We start from the raw sequence: 24,370 nt of genomic DNA, 5'->3' as shown, positions 1-24,370 counted from the left end.
TGACTGAATGCTCACTAGGTTTTGAGACACGGCCTGTTTTTAGGGAATAGATCTGTACATTTATGTGCTGCACTGTGCGTGTGTTTTCTCTGCAGGCAATCGTGTTGGTTCACTGGATACTGACAGTCTGGTGAGAGTTATGGCACATTTGCCTTTCTCCTTTCTGTTTTTTTATCACTAACCTGAGGAATTTCACCATTAGTGAAAGTTTATCATCCAGTTCTCAGTTCAGCAGAATTGGAAATACATTTCTTCTTCAAACTTAAGAAAAATGAAGCCTCCTAAGTGTGTGTATATATAACATTTGAAGCCATAGCTATAAAATTGAAAGCCCCTTTATATTTGTTATTAGTTATTTTTTTATTTAATTGGGATATATATATATATCACATATATATAATTGTGACTAGTCTGATTCTGAGTAATTTACACACATGCACACACACACACACACACACACATACACACACACACACACACACACACACGCACGCACGCACGCACGCACACACACACACACACACACACACACACACACACACACACACACACACACACACACACACACACACACACACACACACACACACACACACACACACACATAGTGTCCCTGAAAATGTTTACAAATACAACACATACACGCACACACAGGGGGCGGAGCATCACAAGCTCGCACTCAGAGCCAGGACAATCTCATCTGATAATATCAGAACAGAAACTCTCAGTTGCGGTGTTCATTTCGACTCGGAGTCGGACAATAATGCCCACAGAGCCAGAGAATATATGCTGTATGGAGATAGAACAGGTATAGTTAATTTAATTATGGTTATAACTTATTTGTCATCTGCTTTTATCCACTATTAAAACAAGCCTGCTGTAGCAAACCCCGTCCGAATGATGACCAAAATATACTGACGAGTTCAGTGAAGTTTATTGTACATCACACAAAAGATGAGCGTTAGTTTTACTCCAGAGAATCTCTGTAAGAGACAGCGAAGTACACAAAACACTCGTTACAACTAACAGTAAACAAATATATACACACCTTTTCAGTGGGTGCTTAATAAACTGGTAAACCTTATATCCGTAAAATGACTCGATGAGCTGTCATAAAGTGCGTGCTCTCACTTTCATTTCTGCCGTGGTCTCCGGAGACCGTAAGCTGGATCCATCCTCGAGTAACAACGAGAGTAAATGAAGACTGCTTTGTTCATTCTTACATCCAACAACAAAACACCTCAATCGCTTAGGAGACATTCTTGTCTACAGCTGCTCAAGCGTCGAAACAATGGCAGACTCTGTGTCCAGCTCACTCAGGGCGGGTTTATGCTCAAACTGCAGTGTCGATCAACAGTCGTGGGAGGGGCCTGTGCAAAGTGACATCACATTGCCCCGAATCTGAGAACGGCTTGTTCTGAGACAGTGCTTATGATTTATGGGGATTATAAAAAAAGCACTGGGTGGATTTTTATCATTATAGGGTGGTTGTGTACACACACTGCCAACACACATTTATGTTCAAACACCATGTAAAAGTGAATTTTGCATAATAGGTGCCCTTTAAATCCAGTCCATCCATGCATAAAACACGTTTAAGCATATTTCTAACACTCTTAACATAAATGTATTTGAATATTATGTACTCAATCCAACTTCGGCCAACTTTTACACTTTATATTGAAAGAGAACCGCTAGCTGCTTACCTCTCCTTAGCACGCTAAAAAAGTAGACTATTTAGCAGACTTGCAGCATGGGCTGAACAGAAATGACATCACAATGCCAGGAGTGAAGGTATGACGTCACTTTGTAGGTCAACCGGCAGTTAGCATCACACTGGTTGGCACACAAAAAACCGATAGGATTTTCCCACAGGCTTTTAGATTCCCAGCAAACACATTTACGTTGTGGCAACATCTGTGGCACGTTGCACTTCTGCTATGGCAACGTCGCTGTCTACATGCTGGCAACATTGTAACAACGTAGAATTGTAAGACGCGACAGGGCTGAAGCAACGTTGTTGCGCCACATTCAGCAACTGAGAGACGACGTTCTGACAATTTTTTTTATGCTAGATAGGCCTATAGATATCCCCCATTTAGCATTTTATGTTTTGAGGTTAATTTTTTATTAGTCAGATGTTAGAAATGTATAAACTTTTTAAATATTGTTTATCCTTATTATTTAATGTGGCTATCAGTAAATTAGCCTAATTATAATCAACACCTGCAAGTGTACACTTTGAAGAGTAAAAATGACAGAAGGTTATGTTAATTCAACTTTATTATATGGTAATCAAATTGCACTTCCAAAATTCATACATTTGTGAATAAAGAAAAAAATTAAATAAACAAATATACAAATATCTTTTAAGTATAATAAATAAAACATAAAAAGCAAAGATCAGAATATTTAATGAACACAACCGGGTTCTGTACATGGCAGACAGGGGAGTATAGTCGAAAGCCGGGCGATAAAGGTCGGCAACTGGAATCAGTCCAGGAAACATCCACAAATCCAGAGAAGCAAAGAAACGAATGAGACTTAATAGTAAACAAATCAAATGAAAAACTAAACAGTGCAAGCGAGGCTATTAGTCACATTTGAAAATTAAGTTGTAGGTTGTGTTTGAATAATTGCTCGATGAAAAATGAGACAACACAATAAGCCCAATGGGCGGTAGAAATTTAAAAGGCTGATTTTCGCGCTTCAGGGCAGTGATGAGTACATATGTAGTCCACTGGTTGTCAAGACACCATAGGCTCAACCTTAAGCTATGGCCCTGAACGGTGGTTTAACAACGCTGGTTTAACAACAACAACCTTCACCACACAACGTAGTTATAGCAAACTTTTGGCCATGTTTTAAGTCATCTTCATTTAAATAGCGCTTTTAACAATGATCAGTGACAATGACAGTTGTTAGAAGGTTGGGTAAATAGTGCCAACGTTCTGTGTTTTCTGGGTTATCACTAAAAACAAGCTCTGTGATCAACAAAAGTTTATGATACTTGCACGTTTTGACCATCAAGATAATTATCACAGATGATCACAACTTTTATGAATTTTGAAGCCTAAATGTAGTCGCCAGAAGTAAAAAGCTAAAGTTAGGCTATAAACGAACTACACCACGTTCCCACAAATTCAAAGTCACCATCACTATCACTAAGCTTCCAACAGCTCTTTTTTTCTAAAACATTTTCCCAGAACGTTTAAGTTAGAATAGTTTGTGAGAGCACAATTATAAGCATAACGAGGCTGTAAAGAGAACCGAGTTTATCAATTCAGCGTGATGACGTTTAATCTCTTCGAAAGCTTCTGTAGTCCCATTTAGCCACTTGTAAGCAACAACCTTTTTCAAGACGGGTAACAGCTTAAAAAAATCACGAGTGGGGTAATATGGATGTACTTTATGTCGTAGAATAAAACATGAAAGTGTATGTTCACCACATACCTTATTTCAGCCATTTAACCAAGACCCTTTTCAAAAAACCCATTGACTTCAGGACAATGGAACCAGAAGTGTTAAAACGCTAACTCACTTCCGCTTTTTGGCCTACAAAGTGATGTCATACCTACACCACTCTATATTAATCATAAAACTCTTTTTCTCAAAATGACACTGATTAAGTTCAAAACATAATTATAATGTTTTCTTAATAAATACTATAAAAGTAAACAAATTAAAACTGTCAGAAAGGATTATTAGTGAAACATTTTGAATATACACTGTGAATATAAACATCCATCACACTAGGAAGATGGCAGTGAATAAATCAATGTATCGATTCTCAGTAATACTTATTTTTTGTCTTTTAAATAGTCATTTCTAAAATAGCCTATTGCTTATGTATGTTCAGAAAGTCTTCCAGTTTTGAAGCCACACAGCATAACAAATAAAATATTTCATCTTTTTGTTTTTTATTTTTATTTCATTTTGTTGATGACAAATTTTCAACTCACTTTTTTTTCTCTGCACTGTTATATTACTATTGTACAGGACTTAAAGTAAGCTCAAAAGAAAAAAGAAAATAGTCAGATTATATTACCTAAAGTGTGTAATGTAACAGATTGTTACAATTTTCAAAATGTAATTGTATTCAGTTATTTACAAAAAAAGAAAAAAAAGAAAAAAAAGAAAAGTAATCTACCTAGCAATGAACCATACTAAATTAAGTTAACTTGACAGCCGTAATTAAAATATTAGTCTTAACATTTAAATGTGTGTTTATGTGCAGGGCATGCTTGTATCCCTGGCTTCCTACTTCTTATGTGTTGGGGAACGTGAGCGTTCTTGCAGTGGGAGTGTGGGCCATAGCACAAAGAGACTCCATAGATGCTGTATTATTGGTAAGTGTGATTTTTTTTTTCATTCATAAAGAGCATGATTTTCAGATCATAAAGGCCTAGACATTAATTTTATTCAGTATTGATTACAGATGAGAAATCCACACCTTTATGACATTTGAGTATTTCATAGCCGTACTTTTGACTGGCCAAAAGGTCTGGTTCACATTAGCCGCTTTTCTAATGCCGTGCCAGTGTGAGCCAGAGCTAACAACATGCCAGGCAGGGCTAATACGGGACCTCGAGCACAGAGGCCAAAATCAAGTTGTGTTTCCACTGTCAGGCCAGTAGCCCTGCAGCGCAGCCCTAAAACCTTTAAAACTAGATCGCAAAATGAGTCGGTCAAGTCAAGTCAAGTCATCTTCATTTATCAGGGGCGGACTTTATCATTAGGCAAAGGTCGGCAATTGCCTTGGGCCCCGAGCTACCTTGGGGCCCCCAACATGCCCTATTAACTTATGCTTAAGTTTTTTTTATTATATATTTCTAAAACTCCATTTGCGAAAAATGGCATCAAATCATTAGTGTCGCGGACAGGAGGGGGCCCCCGCCTCACTACATTGGACTATTCCATTATCTCACCAACTGCGCATCTGCGAAAGTGACAAGACTGTGCCAAAAAACTGATGGAGAAAAAGAAGTGATTGACAGACAGAGTGTACAGAGTAGTAGACAGAGTAAAAATTAAGCGAAGCTAGCTACCCAAGCGGTGCTTAAAAAAGGAAGAAGCGGGAGGAAAGTCCGTAAAGGTGCGCAGCGCGAAAGATAAACAACACGCAGTAACAGGAGGACTGGGAAATACAAAAACAGAGCACGACGAGTCTAAACGCGAAAATGTAAAGTTTCGAAGTTACCCAAGCGGCTCAAATAAAAGAAAAAGTGAAAAGACTCTGATAGGTAGGCTATTTGGGAACGCTGCCAAAGATGACAAACTTTTTTACGGCTAGCCTACTGTTGGGGATACAGATCAGGAACAACAACGTCCAACGCACAGAAAAATCGTGAAGCAGAGGACACGGAGATCGACAGACAAAACTGAGCAGTTTACTTATGAATCATGATATTTAAAAAAAATCTCAGCTCTCAGATTCTGTTAATTCTATCACGAAATTTAAGACCGTTTTACCATTTTAATGTGACGTGACAGATTCCTATAGCGGCACGTGAACTGATCATCTAAATAAACACGAATTAACTATGTTGAAAGATCCAGTATAACTTACCGAAATGTATATTCCTCATTCATAATATCGATCAATAAGTGTTTTTCAACCGTGGAAAGAGGTAAAACAGCTGGAGAACAATCTTCACATAACATTTACCTCGTGAAAGCCATGGCTAAAAAAAGAACTATCGAGAGTATTTGGCTAAATATGTGTAGGCTACTATATTATTTATTTTAACCTTAAATTATACCAGCTGATAAGGCTTTTTTTTTTTTCTTGAGGAAAAGTGCCTAAATTGTGAAACGTTACCTAATATTTATCCAAATGAGTCAATATTGAATCAAATCACAAGAATTGAATCGAAATGGTGAAATTTGTCAAGCAAAAAAAAAAAAAAAAAACGAAAAAACAAAACAAAACATAGCTTACCAGAAATTGTACCATGTAAACATTGTAACATGTTTCTGTTTAGGAGTAAAGAAGTATATGCAGGGTTTAAAGGGGACATTTTTCTCCTCTCTAACCTTTACTTCCCCGTAGATTAGCTTTACCTGCCTATATATCCACCATTCAGTCGGTACATATTTTTTTCGTTCTCTTTTAAAGATTGGATGGGGAGGGGCCCATTGCCTACCTACCTTCGCCTTGGGCCCCCGATTTGCTAAATCCGCCACTGTCATTTATATAGCGCTTTTAACAATGTAGATTGTTTCAAAGCAGCTTTACAGAGATAAACGTATAATTTAAGGTAACAGAGATTGTTTTGGCTTTATAGCGGTTCTTTAATAAAGTTATTTTCCAGCTAAAGTTAGTTTTGATTGATTCACTTCCGTCGCAACGATCATTTGTTATTAAATTAGGGGCCGCTAAGACGACACCATTCTCTCTACACAGACTTTAAACGCGAACCTGTGAGAAACGCTGATGGCATTCACATGCGCATTAAGAATTGGTTCTATAGTTATGTGCGTTTGAATATATGTGCGCAGGTTTGTAATTCCCTACAAACCAAGCCTAAACAAAGTACTGGTATTTTCATATAAATTTTGATACAGAATTTTATTTTATTTTGTCACTTCGGGGTAGGTACGCAAAACGAATTTTCCCGACAACGCTTTATCTGTAGAGTGGTAAAGGGATCCTCCATAGGGAGAGAGTAGTTGGCACTTCAGCACTGCGTTGTCATCGGGTCCAGGCGAAGGTCCTTCGTCAGATCCGGTTACGGCCTGGATCCGGCAGGCTGCGGGAAAACCTCGGGATAAACAAAGACACTAAAATTAGCGTCATTCTTTTTATGATGTAACGACTAACGAGTACATCAGGATTTATGGGAAGTGTTCCCGGTTCCCGGTTATAGAAGTCTATAATGTATTATGTGTATGCTAGGTCAAAGAGATGTGTCTTTAATCTAGCTTTGAACTGACAGAGTGTGTCTGCTTCCCGGACAATGTTAGGAAGACTGTTCCAAAATTTTGGTGCTAAATAGGAAAAGGATCTACCACCAGCAGTCAATGAACATGACAGAAGCGAACATTTGGCCTTTACTTAAAGACTTAAGATTCCAGCATCGATATTTGACCAATGTTTTACAATAAAAAATGTTTCAGTGACAGTAATGTGTCAAGAGTGCACATTAATCATGCTGAATCAAACTGGTACCATTTCACATAAAAAGAGACCACATACCTATTTAGTTGTAACTGCTTCGATTCATTTACGATGACAGGAATGAACAACACAACTCTGTTAAAGGGGTCCTATTATGCTTTTTCACTATTTCAACTTTAGTTAGGGTGTAATATTGCTGTTTGAGCATAAAAAAGATTTGCAAGCTTACAAAGGTCGACTTCCACTCCAAAGGGAGATATTTTATTTAACAGGATCCACTTTCCAAGAACTACAATGAACTAGTTCCTCGTTTAAATAATCCCCACCCATGGAATGCACATTCCAAAACTAATTTGTTTGACCTTCCTAAAGCTGACGAACTTAGAATGGGTCAAATTTATTTTAAACACTGTTCCTGAACAATATACTCGTGATGTTTATCTGTGCGGTGTACATTTTATGAAGAACAGCTTCCAGAACCACGATGCAGGCTTCTCACAAAAGCTTCTCCTGAAATGGAGCAGTTTCCACTTTGTCGAGACAATCTGTTGTTTGTGGATCACAACTTGTAAGTATGTCTTATTATTTGTAGTTGCGTTTTCTATTAACAGTTCTAATTATAAGTTTATGTCGTTGCTACGCTCGCCTGCTAGCCAACGTTAATGTTGATATAGTGTTGTTTACTATAGCTTTTTTAAGGCTGTTCACTGCCCCTTAGGAAAATTAACCATGTTTTTGTGATCGATTACAGTTTGTATAACCATAGTTTTCCGACAAATACCATAAATATAAATGGTGGGTAACATCGTACCTATAATGTACAAGAAAAACATACCACTCTGAAACATCCTGTGAAATCCGTGCTTTAAAGTCTGTGCATGAAATCCGTTCTGGATGCTCCTCTTGTTTGTTAACATTGTCAGGGTCTGAATCGGTTTTGAAATTGCCGTCATCCTTGAAATTTATACTAGAGCAGAACTTTAGAGGTTTTGGAGGGGCCGGACATTTCCCAAAACACACGCTAAGCGCTGCCAATCACAACACACTGGGCCAGCTAACCAATCACAGCAGATTTCGTTTTTCGGAAGGAGGGGCTTCATAGAAACCGGTACTAAACAACGCGTTTGGGCCAGACTGGGGAGAATGGAGCTGTAATAATTTAAAATATGTGAAAAATAATGTGTTTTTTGAGCAATCAAGCATGAAAGCATATTCTAGTACACCCCAAAATCAAGACTTCTTAAAAGGGCATAATAGGACCCCTCGTTGAGCATGCTGAGACTACTTCTTATTTTATTTTCTTGTGTTTGTATATATTATATTTGTCATGCTAATGTTTGATCTCTGCTCTTCTTCATTCAGTTCTTGATCGGGTTGGCAGTGACCATCTTGACTGATATTGTTCATTTTGGTCTTTGCTATGTGACGACTGCAATCATTCCGGACTTGTTCCGTTTTAGTGCAGGCATGGCCATCCTGAGCCTGGTGCTCAAACCGGTTTCCTGTTTCTTCGTCTACCAGATGTACCGTGAGCGGGGTGGCGAATACAACATCAGCTTTGGTAAGTTGGTGACTGAAGAAAGGAAAAAGATGGGTGACTGATTGTAATGTAATGGGTGACTGATTCATTTTGGTGCTTTGTGATGCATGTGAAAGTCTTTCCATGAAGTTAAAATACCAGCATTGTTTGCTCTGGTTTGTTTAAAGCAGTATCTAGCCTATTTTTAAGCATTATAATTATGTGGACAAGCAGAGCATTTCCCTGAAAATGGCTAAATGAGTAAAAAGAGGAGCGGGTAATTGAGTTTTAGAGCTAGTCACAAGACACATGCCTGACAGAGTGGCCCACATAAAATAAAAGAGACATACATCTTGGCTGATCTCTGTTGTTTGAGGAACAGTGCGTGGACCTAAATGGATTCGGACAGTAATTATTATCAAGACCTTTATGATCCTTGATCTTAGCTGTTTTGTGAAGGTCTGAATCAACTTCAATGTGTTATTTCACTAGGTCTATTCACCCTGTAAATCTTGATATAACAGTCAGAAATATATATTTTTTTAATGGAAGAGGTCAAGAACATTTTAGACAAAACCTTTAAACCTTGAAATCTTGAATCTGAAAAATATCTTGTAGATGTTTTTTTTTTTTTTGAGTATCTGATACATCAGGCTTTTATAGGTCGTGTAGTATGAAATAATAGGATAATATGGAGCTCATACTTGAGGAAAATAATTTAGTAAAAATGCTTATATTTATATGGACAAAAGGTAAGATCACATTCTTATATTGTAAATCAGTGAGATCTTTGTAACAGTATAGCAGACTACTTGCATAAAATGCATATACATATCATTTGTCACTAATATTGTCACACTATATTTCCAACTGATATAACTTAGATGATATTTAAACACTGTAAAAAAAAAATGCAGTGAAATTTAAGGTAAAAACAAAAACAAAAAAACTGCCAGCTGTGGTTGCCAGAAATTTTCTGTAAAAATATGGTAGCAACATTTTAGGTTTTAAAGATTTAACTTAAATTTACAGTATAAAATTTTCTAAATTTCATTAACTGATAATATTAATATAGCAACCTATACTAATATCTGTTTTGTACCTTTGTTATACACTGACAACCACCAAAAGCAGGTGATGATAAGATATGTCACATGATAAATAAAAGCTCATCACAAGCAGCTTTTCCACAAACTGAGAAGGTAAATACTTATAAGAGGTGCACAGTGTCATTCACACAAATTTTAAACGCAATCATGGTAACACAGACACGACATAAAAAAATGCAGCAAACATTAATTTAACAGCATACATGTAACATAAAACCCCATTGTACATAAATTATTTGAAAATACTAGAAAGAAACTTATATATCGGCACCTTCCAAAAATAACTGCCTAAGTAATTTTTTGACTTTTTTTTTTTTTTGCATAAGTCATCTCCTCATGATGCTGGCCACCTCTTGTAAAATCGCCCACATCCTCATTTGAACAGATTATGCAATTCTACCCCTGTAGTATAATGGCCTATATCAATAGGCCTCTATCACAGTAATTCACCATATATAGGAAGGAAACTGTCAGGATTGTGTTCTGTTCATTGAGTTTCATTCTGTTCACCTGGTGTTCATTAATTATCTTATTAATTCCCTCATTTAGTCTGATATTAAGGGGTAGTTACAAGAACTAATGGTGGAAGTAGGCTACCCGCTTTTTGGCATGTTCACATCTCAGGAACTGGGAATGATTTTAGTTCTAGAAACGCCTTTTGGGGTAACTAAATTAGCTCCTACTTCAGAGTAGGGTCTAACCCAGCACAATAACTATCAGTGACGGAAGTGTACGCTGATTGGCTGAAACTCACGCGAAACACTAGCACCTGCCATTTTTAAAAAGCTGTGAACTTTAAAACCTTGCTGTAAAAAAAACATCGAAATTCTGACAGTAACATACCATTTCCCATTAAAACAGTAATATACAGAAAAAAAAATGCATTCTGGCCAATATTTGTTGTCTTTGAGAAATTAGCATGCAGGAATATACTATGAATTAACAGCGCTCAAAGTCAAAATTACAGTTCCAAGTTCCAAATCACACCCTATACCCTCATTTACTATTCCCTACATTAGTTTACTAATATAATCCACTTGACAGAGTGAATGAAAAGAAGTGAGTGAATTCTGACACTGGTGAACACCTGATAAGCAGAATCACTGAAGGACTGAGAAACAAGAACAGAAAAAAAAGAGAAGAGACGTGCAGAAACACAAGAACAACAACTGAATTCCAGCCACAGCCTAAGGCCCTTGAAACCAGTTTACAAACCAGTTTGACATTATTTCTTTCATACATTTACAGAAGTTCTTGTTGAGAAATAACAGAGGTTTAGATGTTGATGTTTTATTGAAATTAATAAAGTTTGAAGTTCCCATTAAGGTGATTTTACGGTGGCCGAGAGAGCTCAACGCGCTGCAAATGAATAAAACACATGCAAACAGAAAAAAACGCATGCAAACAGAAAAAAACGCATGCAAACAGAAAAAAACACATGCAAATAGAAAAAAAACCACCAGCGAATAAGAAAACATCTTCATCAGTTTTACAACTCACGTGCGTCCCAATACTCACAACACAACCAAATACGGAAACGCGCTGCAATTACAGAAACGCGCTGCAAAAGTTCACAACAAAACCAAATACAGAAACGCGCTGCAAATAGAACAGAACACAACGGAAATGTTTCCGGGGAACCCAATAAGTGACGGACGGACGGCTAGGACATGCTTACAGCTGTCTACTTTTATTTATTTATTTTTATTATTTTTTTGCAAAACATACAAAGATGACACGTTTATGACATACAACTTTGTAACGTTATACAATATACAAAATGTATTTGCGATATGTTCAATGTCATAAGAATACTAAAAAGAACAATGAGCTGAAGACTAAAATAAATAAATAAATAAAAAAGATAGAGAAAAAGAACGAGGAAAAGACATTAATCTATACATCAGTTACATTGAACACATTTTGAAATTTTTCATAAGTTTCATGAGAAATGTTAGAATGTAGCTATAGGTCCAAATATGAGACGGCAAGTTTTAAAGTTGAGACACTCACACAAAGATATAACACATATTTTAAAAACTTTGTTGTATAAAATGTATATTTATTTGCAACAGTTATGTTAACAGCATTAATACTATATTTCTGGTAAGAACAGCTATTCAGCTGATGGACACGCGCTGCGTTGTCATGGGAACATCCCAGGTGAAAATAATGAGGAAATTACGTTGTCTTTCGTTGCTCCCTTCATCAACATAATGGCACACAAGTGCCCCGCTCACTCCAAAGTGCCCAATTCAAGGGCTCTGCCCTTTTAAGAGAGTAACGTTAGGGCATAGGTAAAGCCAGAGCCCGCGTCTCTCTGGTAAAGCTTGCGAGCCGTCCGTCCGTCACTTATTAGGTTCCCCGGAAACATTTCCGTTGTGTTCTGTTCTATTTGCAGCGCGTTTCTATATTTGGTTTTGTTGTGAACTTTTGCAGCGCGTTTCTGTAATTGCAGCGCGTTGTGTTGTGAGTATTGGGACGCACGTGAGTTGTAAAACTGATGAAGATGTTTTCTTATTCGCTGGTGTTTTTTTTCTATTTGCATGTGTTTTTTTCTGTTTGCATGCGTTTTTTTCTGTTTGCATGTGTTTTATTCATTTGCAGCGCGTTGAGCTCTCTCGGCCACCGTATGATTTGCTTTAAGTCAAAAATATACGCAAATAAGTCAAGTCACATTTATTTATATAGCGCTTTTTACAATACAGATTGTTGTCTCAAAGCAGATTTACAGTAATAATGCAACAAAGTTTGTTTCGGCTGTACAGCAGATCTAGAAGAAAAGTACAGCAGTTCTCCTCTGACCAACGAATGAAGAGTGTATATTATGATTCAGGCAACATTACAGGTCAGAAGTCAGATTGGATCAGAGCATTCAGAATATTATCCAGTTCCATCTGGTTGAAGATCGGATTCATCATGCCGGTATGAAGACGGGTTTGTTGAGGATCAGTGCCGATGGCTGTCGTGTCGATGAGGCCTTCACAGGGGAGAGTCTAATTGACACAATCTCTGCTGACACTTCAGGGATGCATTGTGGTCATGTCTAGGCGCAGGTCCACCATCTGATCTGGATACGGCCAAGATCCGGCTGACTAAAGTAATCCTCAGGATAAACAGAGAGACTAATATTAGCTTTAGTTGTGTTATTGACACTTGACTATTTATTATTAGTTTTCTATGGCTGCTGTAACTGTGTGTTTATAAGAAAAATTTGTTATGGCAAGAATAAGCCCAGAAGAAATGGATCAGGTGTTTTTGGCATGATGTGATCATGCCATAATCTTAATGGACTCATCTGTTACAATGTTTTCACCTAGTGTCCAATCTTTGATTATATGGTACTTTATTAATTTGATATTTATCCAGCAATATTTCAGTAATCAATCATTTTGAAGGATATTAAAATATATAATGCATAAAACATTTTGAACTCTTGCATCACTTAGACACACATATACATCATCAATCAGCATATGAATCTCAAGAATGGCGACAATCAAAAGTTTCATGTCGCAATGCATGCTGGGTGCCAAATTCCCAACAAGCACAGCAGCATGAATAAATTACCCAGCTGAATGGACTTACTAGATTCATTATTATATAGCATAAATGCTGCCTGAATTATAATCATACACTTTTCGTTCATTGGCCAGATAACTTTTTTTTATTGCCACCATTGTTGAGATATTATGCTGATTTTTGATGTGTGTGTTTCTAAATGATGCTGTAGCTCTTTTTTTTTACATGTGTTTAAAAAAAAATCCTTTATAATTGATTGCTGTTGGAACTCTTGCTGTAGTTTCACAGTGGTGGTAATTTATAATTTAAGTGAGTTATTAATGTAACACTTTTGATAAGGGATTAAACACTGGATGACACCAGTGAATCAAGACTACATGAGGATTATGTCATCATCAATGCATAACAATCAAGTATTCACTGATCAGTGATCCTCATCATATTTTCTCTGGGTTTTTTTTAGCCATAACAAATGTTCCTTGCAAAAACATAGTTGAAGCAGCCAGAGAAAAACTTTAACTAGGTTCAACGAAAGGTTGATATACTCAAGGTTCAACTAAAGCAAACACTAATCTCCATAATGGTAATTCAAACCAAACATTTTCAATAAAACTTAAATATCTAAATATCTGTTAATTCTCAATAAGAGCTTCAATAGACGTATGACAGAAATAATGTGTGTTTCTGCTTCTCTTTTTTCTGTTTTTGTTGTTCCTCTATCCTTCATTGATTTTGCTTGTTAACAGCAGGTGTTCATCACTAATGCTCAACAATCACAATATATTCACTTAATTACAGTTAACTAGCAGAGCATTAATTTAGTTCGTTATTAAATAAGAGACGATCTAGCGCTAAAATGCGTTGTTTTTTAAGTCGAGCAGAGTGCTCGTTGCCGCTGCTATCAGTGTCATGGACACAGTGTGTTCTATTGTGGCTCGCGCACAGTCTTCACTCGGACGCGTGCTTCAATCTATCACTTAACGCTGTTGCTGAGACTCTCTATTCGATCTGGTGAAATCACAAAACAAAATGCACACAAACGTGTCCCTGCTTGATACTGTAACCACTGATGAACATATTCGGTTTTGATGAAAAAAAAAAAAACTTTACAAGCACGGATTAGAACTCAGAACCTCTGACACGCTTGGCAAAAGTTCTACAGGTAACCACCAGACCATTACGGTACACAAGCAAAGTCTTCGGATCTATGGATTTATTGACATGAAAAATATTGGCACTAACAATATTAGTAGATCTCATTAAAAGACCCAACGTAACGTTACTATTGAAATTGATTTCTAGACATCGTAATTTTTTCATAAAATTGTTATTGTTCATATACCTGATTTATCTTGTGTACTCTTCTGCTACACACTCAAAAGTATGCACTTTTTCTTCACAAAAAGAGTACATGCTTTTAGGGCGTAGTATAAGTAGGTGAATTGAGACACAGCACAGGAAAACACTTGTTCTCGGGGAACCACCCTGGTGGCTAGTTCCTAGAACTACCCGGTGCGAAAGTCCCTATGGTGATGAGAACATAATGACTAACAGCTGTGATGATTAATGAGTGTCCATGGAAACTGACGAGTGGTGGGAAACTTGAACAAAGGAAACACAGGAAACAGGACGAATACAAACTAAAAGTCCATGAAAATTAACTAACGTAACATAATAGTGACAAAGGTAGTAAAGTTTTTTACAGTTATGTAGAGCAGGATTTTGGACCAGTGAGATTTCAGTGTGGTCAAAATGTATACTCTAAAAAATGCTGGGTTGTTTCAATCCATATTTGGGTCAAATATGGGTTTAATTTTTTTAAATAAAAATGTTAAACCTAATGTTGGGTTTGTCCATTTTTGACCCAAACATGGGTTGAAACAACTTTTTTTTTAGTGTAGGATTAATGGCTTGTTAACATTCACAGTATAACATTCACAATGAAATTTCCAGTCCTTCTTAGTCCACCCAAATCTAGGCTATTCAGAAATCATCATGCCCATTATGTCTCAGCCATGAGAACATTAAAATATGAATAATCATAACAGAGCTCATTGTCATATTTAAGACTTAAGAGTGCAGTGACAAAAACATCCTGTTTAATTCTGAAGGTCATGAGAAGGCAGAAATGGAAAATGGAAAACTAGCTGTTTTTGGTGTGAAATAACTTGACTAACATTGTAGTCATAGTCATAAGTGGACTTCACTGAGACAATAAAATGTTACAAAACATTGGAATATTGCCCCTTTAAAGACCTCAGGATAAAAAAGTTGGACATTTGCCCATGTTTTTTAATAAAATATCTTTTTTTTTTATTCATACATTTATCATTTAGTATGTGTTCCTTGGTAATCAAACCCAAAATAAACTTTTAGCAGATATATTCATTTACATCTTATCCTCAGGAAAAAAAAATTGATAAGTCTGGTAAAATCCTCTTTAGAATTGTAATTTTCCCTCTTCCTAAATTATTAATTCCACCTGCCCCCTTGTCAGTTTGCCTAGGTAGGTTGCATTTATTTGTTGCACAGAAAGAATGGAAGAACTTCTCTCTGTCTCTCGATTTATGTGTAAGTAGCCATACTGTATAACAAACAGAATAATGTACAGTCAACTGGTGATTATTGAACACAGAATATATACTGTAAATTATTTCCTACATAATTCTTTTACTGTTACTTTTTTGACTCAATGTTTTACTGACACTGATTATTTCAGTTCCAATTTCAGGCTTGTTTTTCATGTTCATTATTCATCTTTCTTCATTATTTTTGTTCCTGTTCTTAATGCTCTGTCTGTGACTTCCTGTCTTTATTCACTGTCCTGCTTGCTGTCTCGTTGTATTCTGTATCTGTCTCTCAGACCTGGAAACATCTGTGGACAGTCGTTGCACCACAGACAGTGCTGACAGCACATTCCTCGGTCGTCGCTACTGAACCTTCCCTTCATTTCCTCCTGCAGTCCAGCTTTCTCTAAAACCGGAAATTTTCATCTCTGAGCTGCTGTGGTGATTTGTTTATGTGGACTTTTTCCTTGCTCTTCTTCAAATTATGTCTTGGTATTTATGTTTTGCAACACCTTATATTACTTTTTCTTGTTAATATTCATGCATTTGAATATCTCCTGTAAGTCGTCTTTCATTCTTTGTGCATTCCTTCTGATTGATGTTTGAGAAATTCTTCTACTCTGTGTGTGTATGTAGATGAGGTTTTAGAAAAATAATCAATTCTGTGTCAAGATTTTATTACAAAATACTCAGAATACAACTTTTTCATGATAGTACTGTGCCAGATACAAGTAACAAGGGCTTTGGGTCATTTTGAGCCGTGAGGGAAAGATCTGTTACAAAGTGCGAGGGAAGGATGAGGGTTAAACAAAGTATTAATTTAAGGGAGAAACAATGAGCTCATTGAAGTAAATAATACATGTTGTTAACAAATGATTAAGATATATTGAAAAATTTTGCATTGGTGCATGTTGATTTGGCGACGTCTCTTTACAGGTGTTGGGTCATCTGAAGTTTTCAGAATAGGCTGGATCCAAACCGGAGCTGACATGCTCTCTAGTTACCTCAGGATGGGCATCTCGAATAAAACAGAAAAGCAAATGGAAAATAATTAGCATAGCTGCTGGTTATAAAAATAAAGCAAAAATATTAATAATAATACATTTTATTTGTAGGCGCCTTTAAAGAGACTCAAGGTCACCTTACAAATCTTTCAAAAAACATCAGTATAACAACAACAGACAAAGCATATTATAATAATATACATTAGACACTGAAGAATAAGATATTGCTCAATACATGTACAATCATAAATAAGCCTGTTTAATTAAATGAGTTTTAAGACGAGATTTATAAGTGTGAAGACTGTCGGTGTTATGAATTTCCAGGGGAAGGGAGTTCCACAAATGATGGGCAGCACAACTAAAAGCCCTAGACCCATACTATATACTACTGTTCAGGAGAATGCGTGGTAAGACAAAATTTAAATGAATTTAAAATTTGGAATTTAAATTTGAAGATCAAACAGAAGAGAATTGCAATAATGGTTGCAATTAATAATACGGTTCATGTTTCATACCTGAAAATATGCAGAACTAATAATATTATTACAACACTCTTTGATGGAAAAACTATGGACTTGTCAATAGTGACAGAGAAGCGATCAGATTTAGTCAGAGTAGATTTTGTACCTACTAAGAGAATTTCAGTTTTACCACTATTGAGTTTAAGAAAATTTGATGAAAACCAGTTTTTAATTTCAGCTAAGCAGCTGGACAGAAAAAGTGTAGGAAAAACGAAGTAGGCATGGAAGACTGTCACACCGATGTGTTGTAGAACATGATGATGAAGGCAAAGGTTATCTTTAATAAATCCACAGGAAGATAAATCACACAAAGAGAACTGCTTATAACACCTACATCACAGAAGAGACCAGACAGCAAATGAATAGACAGAGGACTTAAGTATAAAAGCAAATGAGGAAAATGAACTACACACACCTGAACTAAATGACAACAAATCAGAGACTATGACAACTAACGCAGTGGAAACTGTGCAAACTGAAAACCAAGTCAAGTCAAGTCACCTTCATTTAAATAGTGCCGTTAACAATAGATGTTTCAAAGCAGCTTTACAGTTATAATAGGAAATTAAAGTAACAGAGATTGTTTTGGCTTTACAGCAACTCTAGAATAAAGTTATTGTCCAGCTAAAGTTAGTTTTTGATTGATTCACTTCCATCGCAGAGATAATTAGTTATTAACTTAACAAAGTCCAAACTAAGTGAGAGTGTGACAAAGCAAAGACAAGTGAAGCTAGGTATCATCAGCATAGCAGTGGAAATCAATACCATATACTTCCTGAAAATGTGTCCAAGGGGCAGTAAATAAATAATAAATAGAAGAGGGCCCAAGAATTTCATGAGTGAAATTATACAATAACAGAATATTAATGTTAGAATAAGCAAGTAGTGTTTGGTTGGTCATGTTACACTGAAAAAATGGTAACCTAAAAATGTGCTTTATGTGGTAATATCTAAATGTATTGGTTTTATTATTTTTATTTCATTTTTATATTTTATTTAACATTACTGAATCAAAATGAGTGCTGTCAATAGATTAAAAAAAAAAAAATAAATAAAAAAGTTTTAAATATATTTTTATAATATGATACTTTTTACATTGAATCTCCAAAATAATGTAAAAACAACATATAATATATATTTTGTATTGGGTTGGTTGAGGGTCTGGGCCTGTCTCTGTATATGCTGAAACCCTCCAAGAAGATCATTATAAACCACACCATGTGTAACACAAGGCTTTATTCTCTAGCTGTTGTATTTTCTGCCTGAGTGGTCGCAGAAGTGCTGATTTACTGCACTTTCTCAAGCAGTCAATATCTGCCTGTGCTTTTATTGCACAATATAAGGGAATTGTGTTATCTTAAATTATTTATTGACATTCTCAGGTTGTGTTTTAATAAATGTATGCAATAGCAAATTGATCCTTTTTTTTTTCTTAAATTATGTTTTTGTTTTTACAAAGTAGTTTCTCATGCCTAGGATATAATGCCTATAATGTAATTGAGAATAATTACCTCTGTGCCTGAATTGCCCACAGTGCATTAAAATAGTGAGCGGCCGCCTCCTCATTGGTATTCTGTTGATGTGCAATGGGATTTTTTCAGATAATCTGTCATAAAGGAATCCTCAGGCTGAATAAAGATATAGCATATTGCTCCAGTGCTCCCCCTGTAAATCACGTTGCAGTTTTACACTTTACATTCTACTAAGTAACTTTGCAACCTCTGCATGCAAGTTTACTGCAACAGTGGCCCTGTGAACTACACCTACTTTTGAAAATACAGCATTTAGTTGTTCCTGGTAAGCATGCAATGTCACAGTTGTAAACACGATGGCTTTCCTCTTCCATGAGTGGGTTTGGAGTCACGATGGCTTTGTATCTCCCGAAAATCCAGTAGAATTCAATCAGATGACAAGTTCAAAACTCCTGAAGTGTTTCCCATTTTGTGTGCCATATGCATCAGACGCTCAGCCAACGGTCCGTGGGCGTGACGTCTGAGGCTGAGACTAGTTGACATGTAGTTGAAAAGTTACTTATGGTTAATAGAATGTCTAAAGTGGACCATCGAAATAAAGCAGACATCACACCCTGCAGAAACTAATTTTCGGGAGGAAGCCGCGTAACATGAGTTACTTCATTCAATAGTATTTGTGCGCTTAAAGTAAAAGTTATGAAATCAGAATGCAAGTGGTCATAGGAGACACATAAGAGACGCATTTGAAACGCATGCTAGTAACGTGTTAATGCTAATGTGTCTTGGCTGACCACTTTTGATCAAATCACTTCTCTCTCGCTCGCTCAAATTCTGGGATAGTGAGAATAATTTGAGGGCATCAGGGAGCCGCTATCATAATGCAGGAAACCTGCAAGAACTTCCGGTAGAGTTGGGGTATCTTATACCCGATTAACTCTTGTTTTTGTCTGAATATTCAACTTGATCTCACAGAAACAAGAATTTTACAAGGTGGCGATTTCATATGAATTCGTATAATGTGAATGTATGATTTTTAGAAAATTTTAGAGACTGTTATTGAGTATACACAATTCCAGTAATTCCGAGTTTTTCTGATCTTATCTTTTACTTGCAGGGATCCCAACAATAGCTCGAAACAGAGATGCCTACCAGTCCATTGACCATCAGAATCAGTCTGCCAGCATTGCCAGCACCCCAGGACAAGCAGAAGATGGCAAAAATGGGCCACGTTCCTACTAAATAATAACCAAACACAAAATATAACCAACCAGCTTTCTTTGTTGTCAAGACCATGATGTATATGGAGTTTTTGTTTTATAATATTATTTTGTAGGTCATGAATATACAGTTACACGCTCCAAAAGAATGAATGAAGATTTTGAGCAAACTATTCAAAAGTTTTACATTTTGTTCTGCAGAGGATTTTTAGATGTTGTGGTCTGGTAATTTAGAGGTCCATTAAACATCCTAGTGTTTTTCAACCCTGAGGTCCATGTTTTACTTACAGCATGTTATACTATCTCTTTGTGCAAGATGTTAGCTGTTTCCAAAGGTTTGTAGTCTCCTGAAGCTGAGATTTTGGGGTGTTTAGAAGCTCTCCTGCTAAGTGTCCATCTGTCACAAGTTGCAAATTGCAATCACTTAAAGTCCAAGATAGTTAGTTATACTCAACATATAATAGTGTGGTTTTCTATGTATTTATCTTCATTTAATATTTTTGCAGCAGGACTCCAACATGTGATAATTCTGTGAGTCCTTCAAAGATTCAAAATATTCTTATTAATCCAAATGCTATGCAATCGGTTCTGTTTTTATGTAGTACAATTTATTAGATTGGTCATGCACACTGGGTTATTTATTTGCTAAGCATGGTAATGCTTAGAGTGACTAATTTGATTTGGGGATGACAGAACTGTATTTAGATACAAATAATTATGTAAATTGTTGCACTTGCCAAACATTGAGATGAGTGTATTTTGAAGAATATTCTGATACCAGTATACACTCAACAGATTTGTAAGAGAATTAATCAATCTTTTATGTATATGTATTATGGCATTGTGATTACTCTGGAAAATGAAGATTAGCACACCCCCAAAAATGAGAATTCTGTCAGTATGCATTTTGTGTTTCATGGCACAGTGAAAGTCATCCGAATTTGGAACGACACAATTTTATGTATGGGTGAACTATTTCTTAGCCCAACCATGAGTGTTATTTTGACAGTGAAGAGAATATACAATTTTAGGTCTGTGTATTCAGTATGTTTATATGAATAAACTGGATAACTAAATGGTCATAGTTCTGTGTGCATTGTAACAACAGTCAATACTTTTAAAATGTGATAGCACTCCTATCCACCTTTTTCCTGAACGTGGAAGTCTTGCCCTTAATAGCATAATTACCCTACATTTCCGGTCTCCAGTGTTTCTAGTAAAATTAGCATATTTTCCAAGTTGATAATGTAACGTTAAACCAATGAAAATGGTTTAAAAAGCACGTTTCCATAGTACCATTACATTACATTGTCGCAATGACTGTCTTTTGTCAGTGCTTCGCCCGTCAAAGTTTAATGAGTGTGTTGATAACATGAAGTTAGCCACATTGAAAACAGATGGACGCTCATATCCTACATACAGCTCCCGATCGGGTGAAGATCAGGGGGTTTTGTCCTTAAAATGAAAAGAGCGCACATTTAGCTTTTGTGGGGAGCATTTTAATGTAAGTGTGGCAAGCCATGCTCATTTTCTCTTGTCAGTCTTTTTTGGCTTAAAATGCAAGACATCTGGCGCTGTATACGGACATTCTTTAGATCTGATGGTGCTCAAAACACATACTTTACAGGAATTTCTTTTAGTTTGTTGCTGTTGTTGACAGCTAAGTAGAGTGGGTGATTTTTGCAACTGGGTGAAAGTGACCTTTCCAACGTGATGACGCAATGCGTGGCACATCTCAGAGATGGTACACGACGAGCATTTGTGGTTAAAAAGTATATATATATTTATTTATTTTTAGAAAATGACAGAGTATTTCGCTAGATAAGACCCTTATTTCTCAACTGGGATCGTGTAGAGACTTTGAAGCTGCATTGAGACGGACATTTGAACCTTCTTTGAACATTGGTATAGTTGGTTGCCATTGAAGTCCATTCTGTGTAGAAAAATCCTGGAATGTTTTCCTCAGAAACCTTAATTTCTTTTCGACTGAAGAAAGACATGGATATCTTGGATGACATCGGGGTGAGAAAATTTTTCAGCAACATTTTTTTTGAAAGTGAACTAATCCTTTAAAGGACAAGTTCGGTATTTTACACTTAAAGCCCTGTTTACAGATCGTATCTGATGAAATAGAACGGGTAAGATTAAAATTTGGACACATGCTGCTGTCCCGAGAATTTTAGGTTTATTTCGCTTTCCCCCCCCACCCCCACAATGGATGTCTATGTGCACTCGAACATTCATTCCTAAAACACATTAAACTTTCGTTTACAAAGACGTGAAACTCACCGAGTGGTCAGGGGTGTTCACTGGTATGTTCACTCAAAAATCGCTGAAAATGATGCATTCCAACAGGTTTTATCGTAGTTTTTGTCCAACTCCATTGACTTGTATTGAATGTGCTGTGTGAGGTATGGTATTACTCCGCCGCTTCTTCTTCTGCTTCTTCTGTGTATTCAATGAAATGCCAGTGGTTTGCTTGCAATTGGCAAAGGTGCATTATCGCCACCAACTGGGCTGGAGTGTCTATTATTCAAGCTCTCAACGGAAGAATCTACGGGTGTGAGACGTTTGGAAAAATAGATCCACAGTTTTACAACGAATGGTAAAACACCTGTTGGAATGCATCATTTTCAGCGATTTTTGAGTGAACATACCAGTGAACACCCCTGACCACTCGGTGAGTTTCACGTCTTTGTAAACGAAAGTTTAATGTGTTTTAGGAATGAATGTTCGAGTGCACATAGACATCCATTGTGGGGGTGGGGGGGAAAGCGAAATAAACCTAAAATTCTCGGAACAGCAGCATGTGTCCAAATTTTAATCTTACCCGTTCTATTTCATCAGATACGATCTGTAAACAGGGCTTTAAGTGTAAAATACCGAACTTGTCCTTTAAGGGTGCTGAATGAACTGAAACCAGTAGAATGACTGATACAGCTGGAAGAGTGTTTCTCCTGCAGAGGGCGCACAGTGGCTCGTAATGCCCCAGTCACACTATAATGAAGATGGCTCCTGAGGACCTGCAGGTTTTGACATTCCCCCTCCTGTCCTTTGCAACTTCTTTAGGTGCTTCTCCAGCCGGATCAGATTCTGGGTCAAACTGGAAAGCTTGAAGGACTGCGTGTCTACGAGCCATTGCCATACATCCGCTGTAAACATTAGCGCATGGTACCGTGGCTGCAAGCTGGTCAAGGCCACACCCCCACCCTCCACCTTGCCCCGCCTCTCTCCTCCTCATAAGCATTTCAAGCTACAGATACAGAAATGGCAGGTCCTCAGGAAACCTCATTGTGGGACTGGCTCGTAGTGGCTGTAATTCTGCACCAAGGCTGAATTTCAGGAAAGAGACTTCAGATACAGTATTATGGGACCACTAAGGCCTATATAAAAGCAGTGGCGGTTCTAGACAAATGTTACTAGAGGGGCCAGTGTTTAACCAAAGGGGCACATTAAAAAATGGCAACAAATAATATTTAAAGATTATAAACTTTATTTTACTTTAAAATCATATAAACATTTATTTTGTACAAGACTGAGTGCAGGTGCAAAAGAGGTAGGGCCATAAAAATACAGTACAGGGTACAAATACAGGGTGTCAATTCAATGTGAACAAAACTCCAGGGTACAACAATGTGCCATTTCCTATTTATGTTTAGTGTGTTGTTTGTCAAGAAGATCTGCTAGTGTTGCATCAGTTTTAACAGCTCTTTGATAATCCCTCAATGCTATCATTGCACACTTGTGTTGTTCAGACTTTGCATGTACTTAAAACCCTGCATCTCTCATAATTGCTTTTTTTTCCAGTTTTTCAACCAGGTTTTGAAACAAAAACAGTGTCTGGGACATTTGGTGTGCTAAAATGTCTACATGCATAGCTATATGTAGCTATCATGAGTCATGACAGAATACTCAAGCCATGGATGAAGATTATACCAGTTTGGCCTGAAGCTCCGTCTTCTGTCCCCCATCAAAGTGGTTGGGAATATATTCAAGTTGGGCTGTACTGGTACATCATTCTTGGACTTGCTGATATCTGTAGAATGATGTACAGTAAACATAGGGCACAACTACAACATTTATTTACTTATGCATGTATATCTGCATGTATTTCAAAATGTAGGCCAAGTATTTACTTAAAAAAAAGAAACATTAGAGCCATATTGACACAAAAAAATAATTTATAGCTGAAAGCACCATTTTAAGGACACACAGTAGGCCTAAAATTAAATTATAATTGAATCTGCTTTGCAAATAGTAAGAACCTTCTTCATCACAAACCTGATCTACTCTCTAAACATATCGAGACCAGACATTTA

General features: G+C 36.8%; 2 protein-coding genes across 3 annotated transcripts in view; one reads left to right on the top strand and one right to left on the bottom strand.

The window, feature by feature from the left end:
* Positions 1–21,130, top strand: part of agtrap (angiotensin II receptor-associated protein) — a 32,083-nt gene extending 10,953 nt beyond the window's left edge. The window contains exons 3-6 of the mRNA XM_081358164.1: positions 96–130; positions 4,238–4,349; positions 8,483–8,681; positions 19,949–21,130. Of these exons, the coding sequence (XP_081214290.1) occupies positions 96–130; positions 4,238–4,349; positions 8,483–8,681; positions 19,949–20,073 (471 nt within the window). The 3' untranslated portion in view covers positions 20,074–21,130. The remainder of the gene's footprint in view (positions 1–95; positions 131–4,237; positions 4,350–8,482; positions 8,682–19,948) is intronic.
* The window catches only part of spata1 (spermatogenesis associated 1), a 40,748-nt gene continuing 32,871 nt past the window's right edge, over positions 16,494–24,370 (bottom strand). Inside the window, exon 12 of one of the 2 annotated variants that reach the window (XM_081358159.1) lies at positions 16,494–16,855. In XM_081358159.1, the coding sequence (XP_081214285.1) occupies positions 16,838–16,855 (18 nt within the window). In that variant the 3' untranslated portion in view covers positions 16,494–16,837. The remainder of the gene's footprint in view (positions 16,856–24,370) is intronic. The other variant, XM_081358160.1, reaches the window with a different exon arrangement.

This window comes from Scardinius erythrophthalmus (assembly GCF_964197995.2).
Source record: "Scardinius erythrophthalmus genome assembly, chromosome: 25".
Classification (NCBI taxonomy): domain Eukaryota; kingdom Metazoa; phylum Chordata; class Actinopteri; order Cypriniformes; family Leuciscidae; genus Scardinius; species Scardinius erythrophthalmus.
The sequence above is the reverse complement of the archived record's forward strand: the minus strand, read 5'-3'. Positions and strand labels throughout refer to the sequence as shown.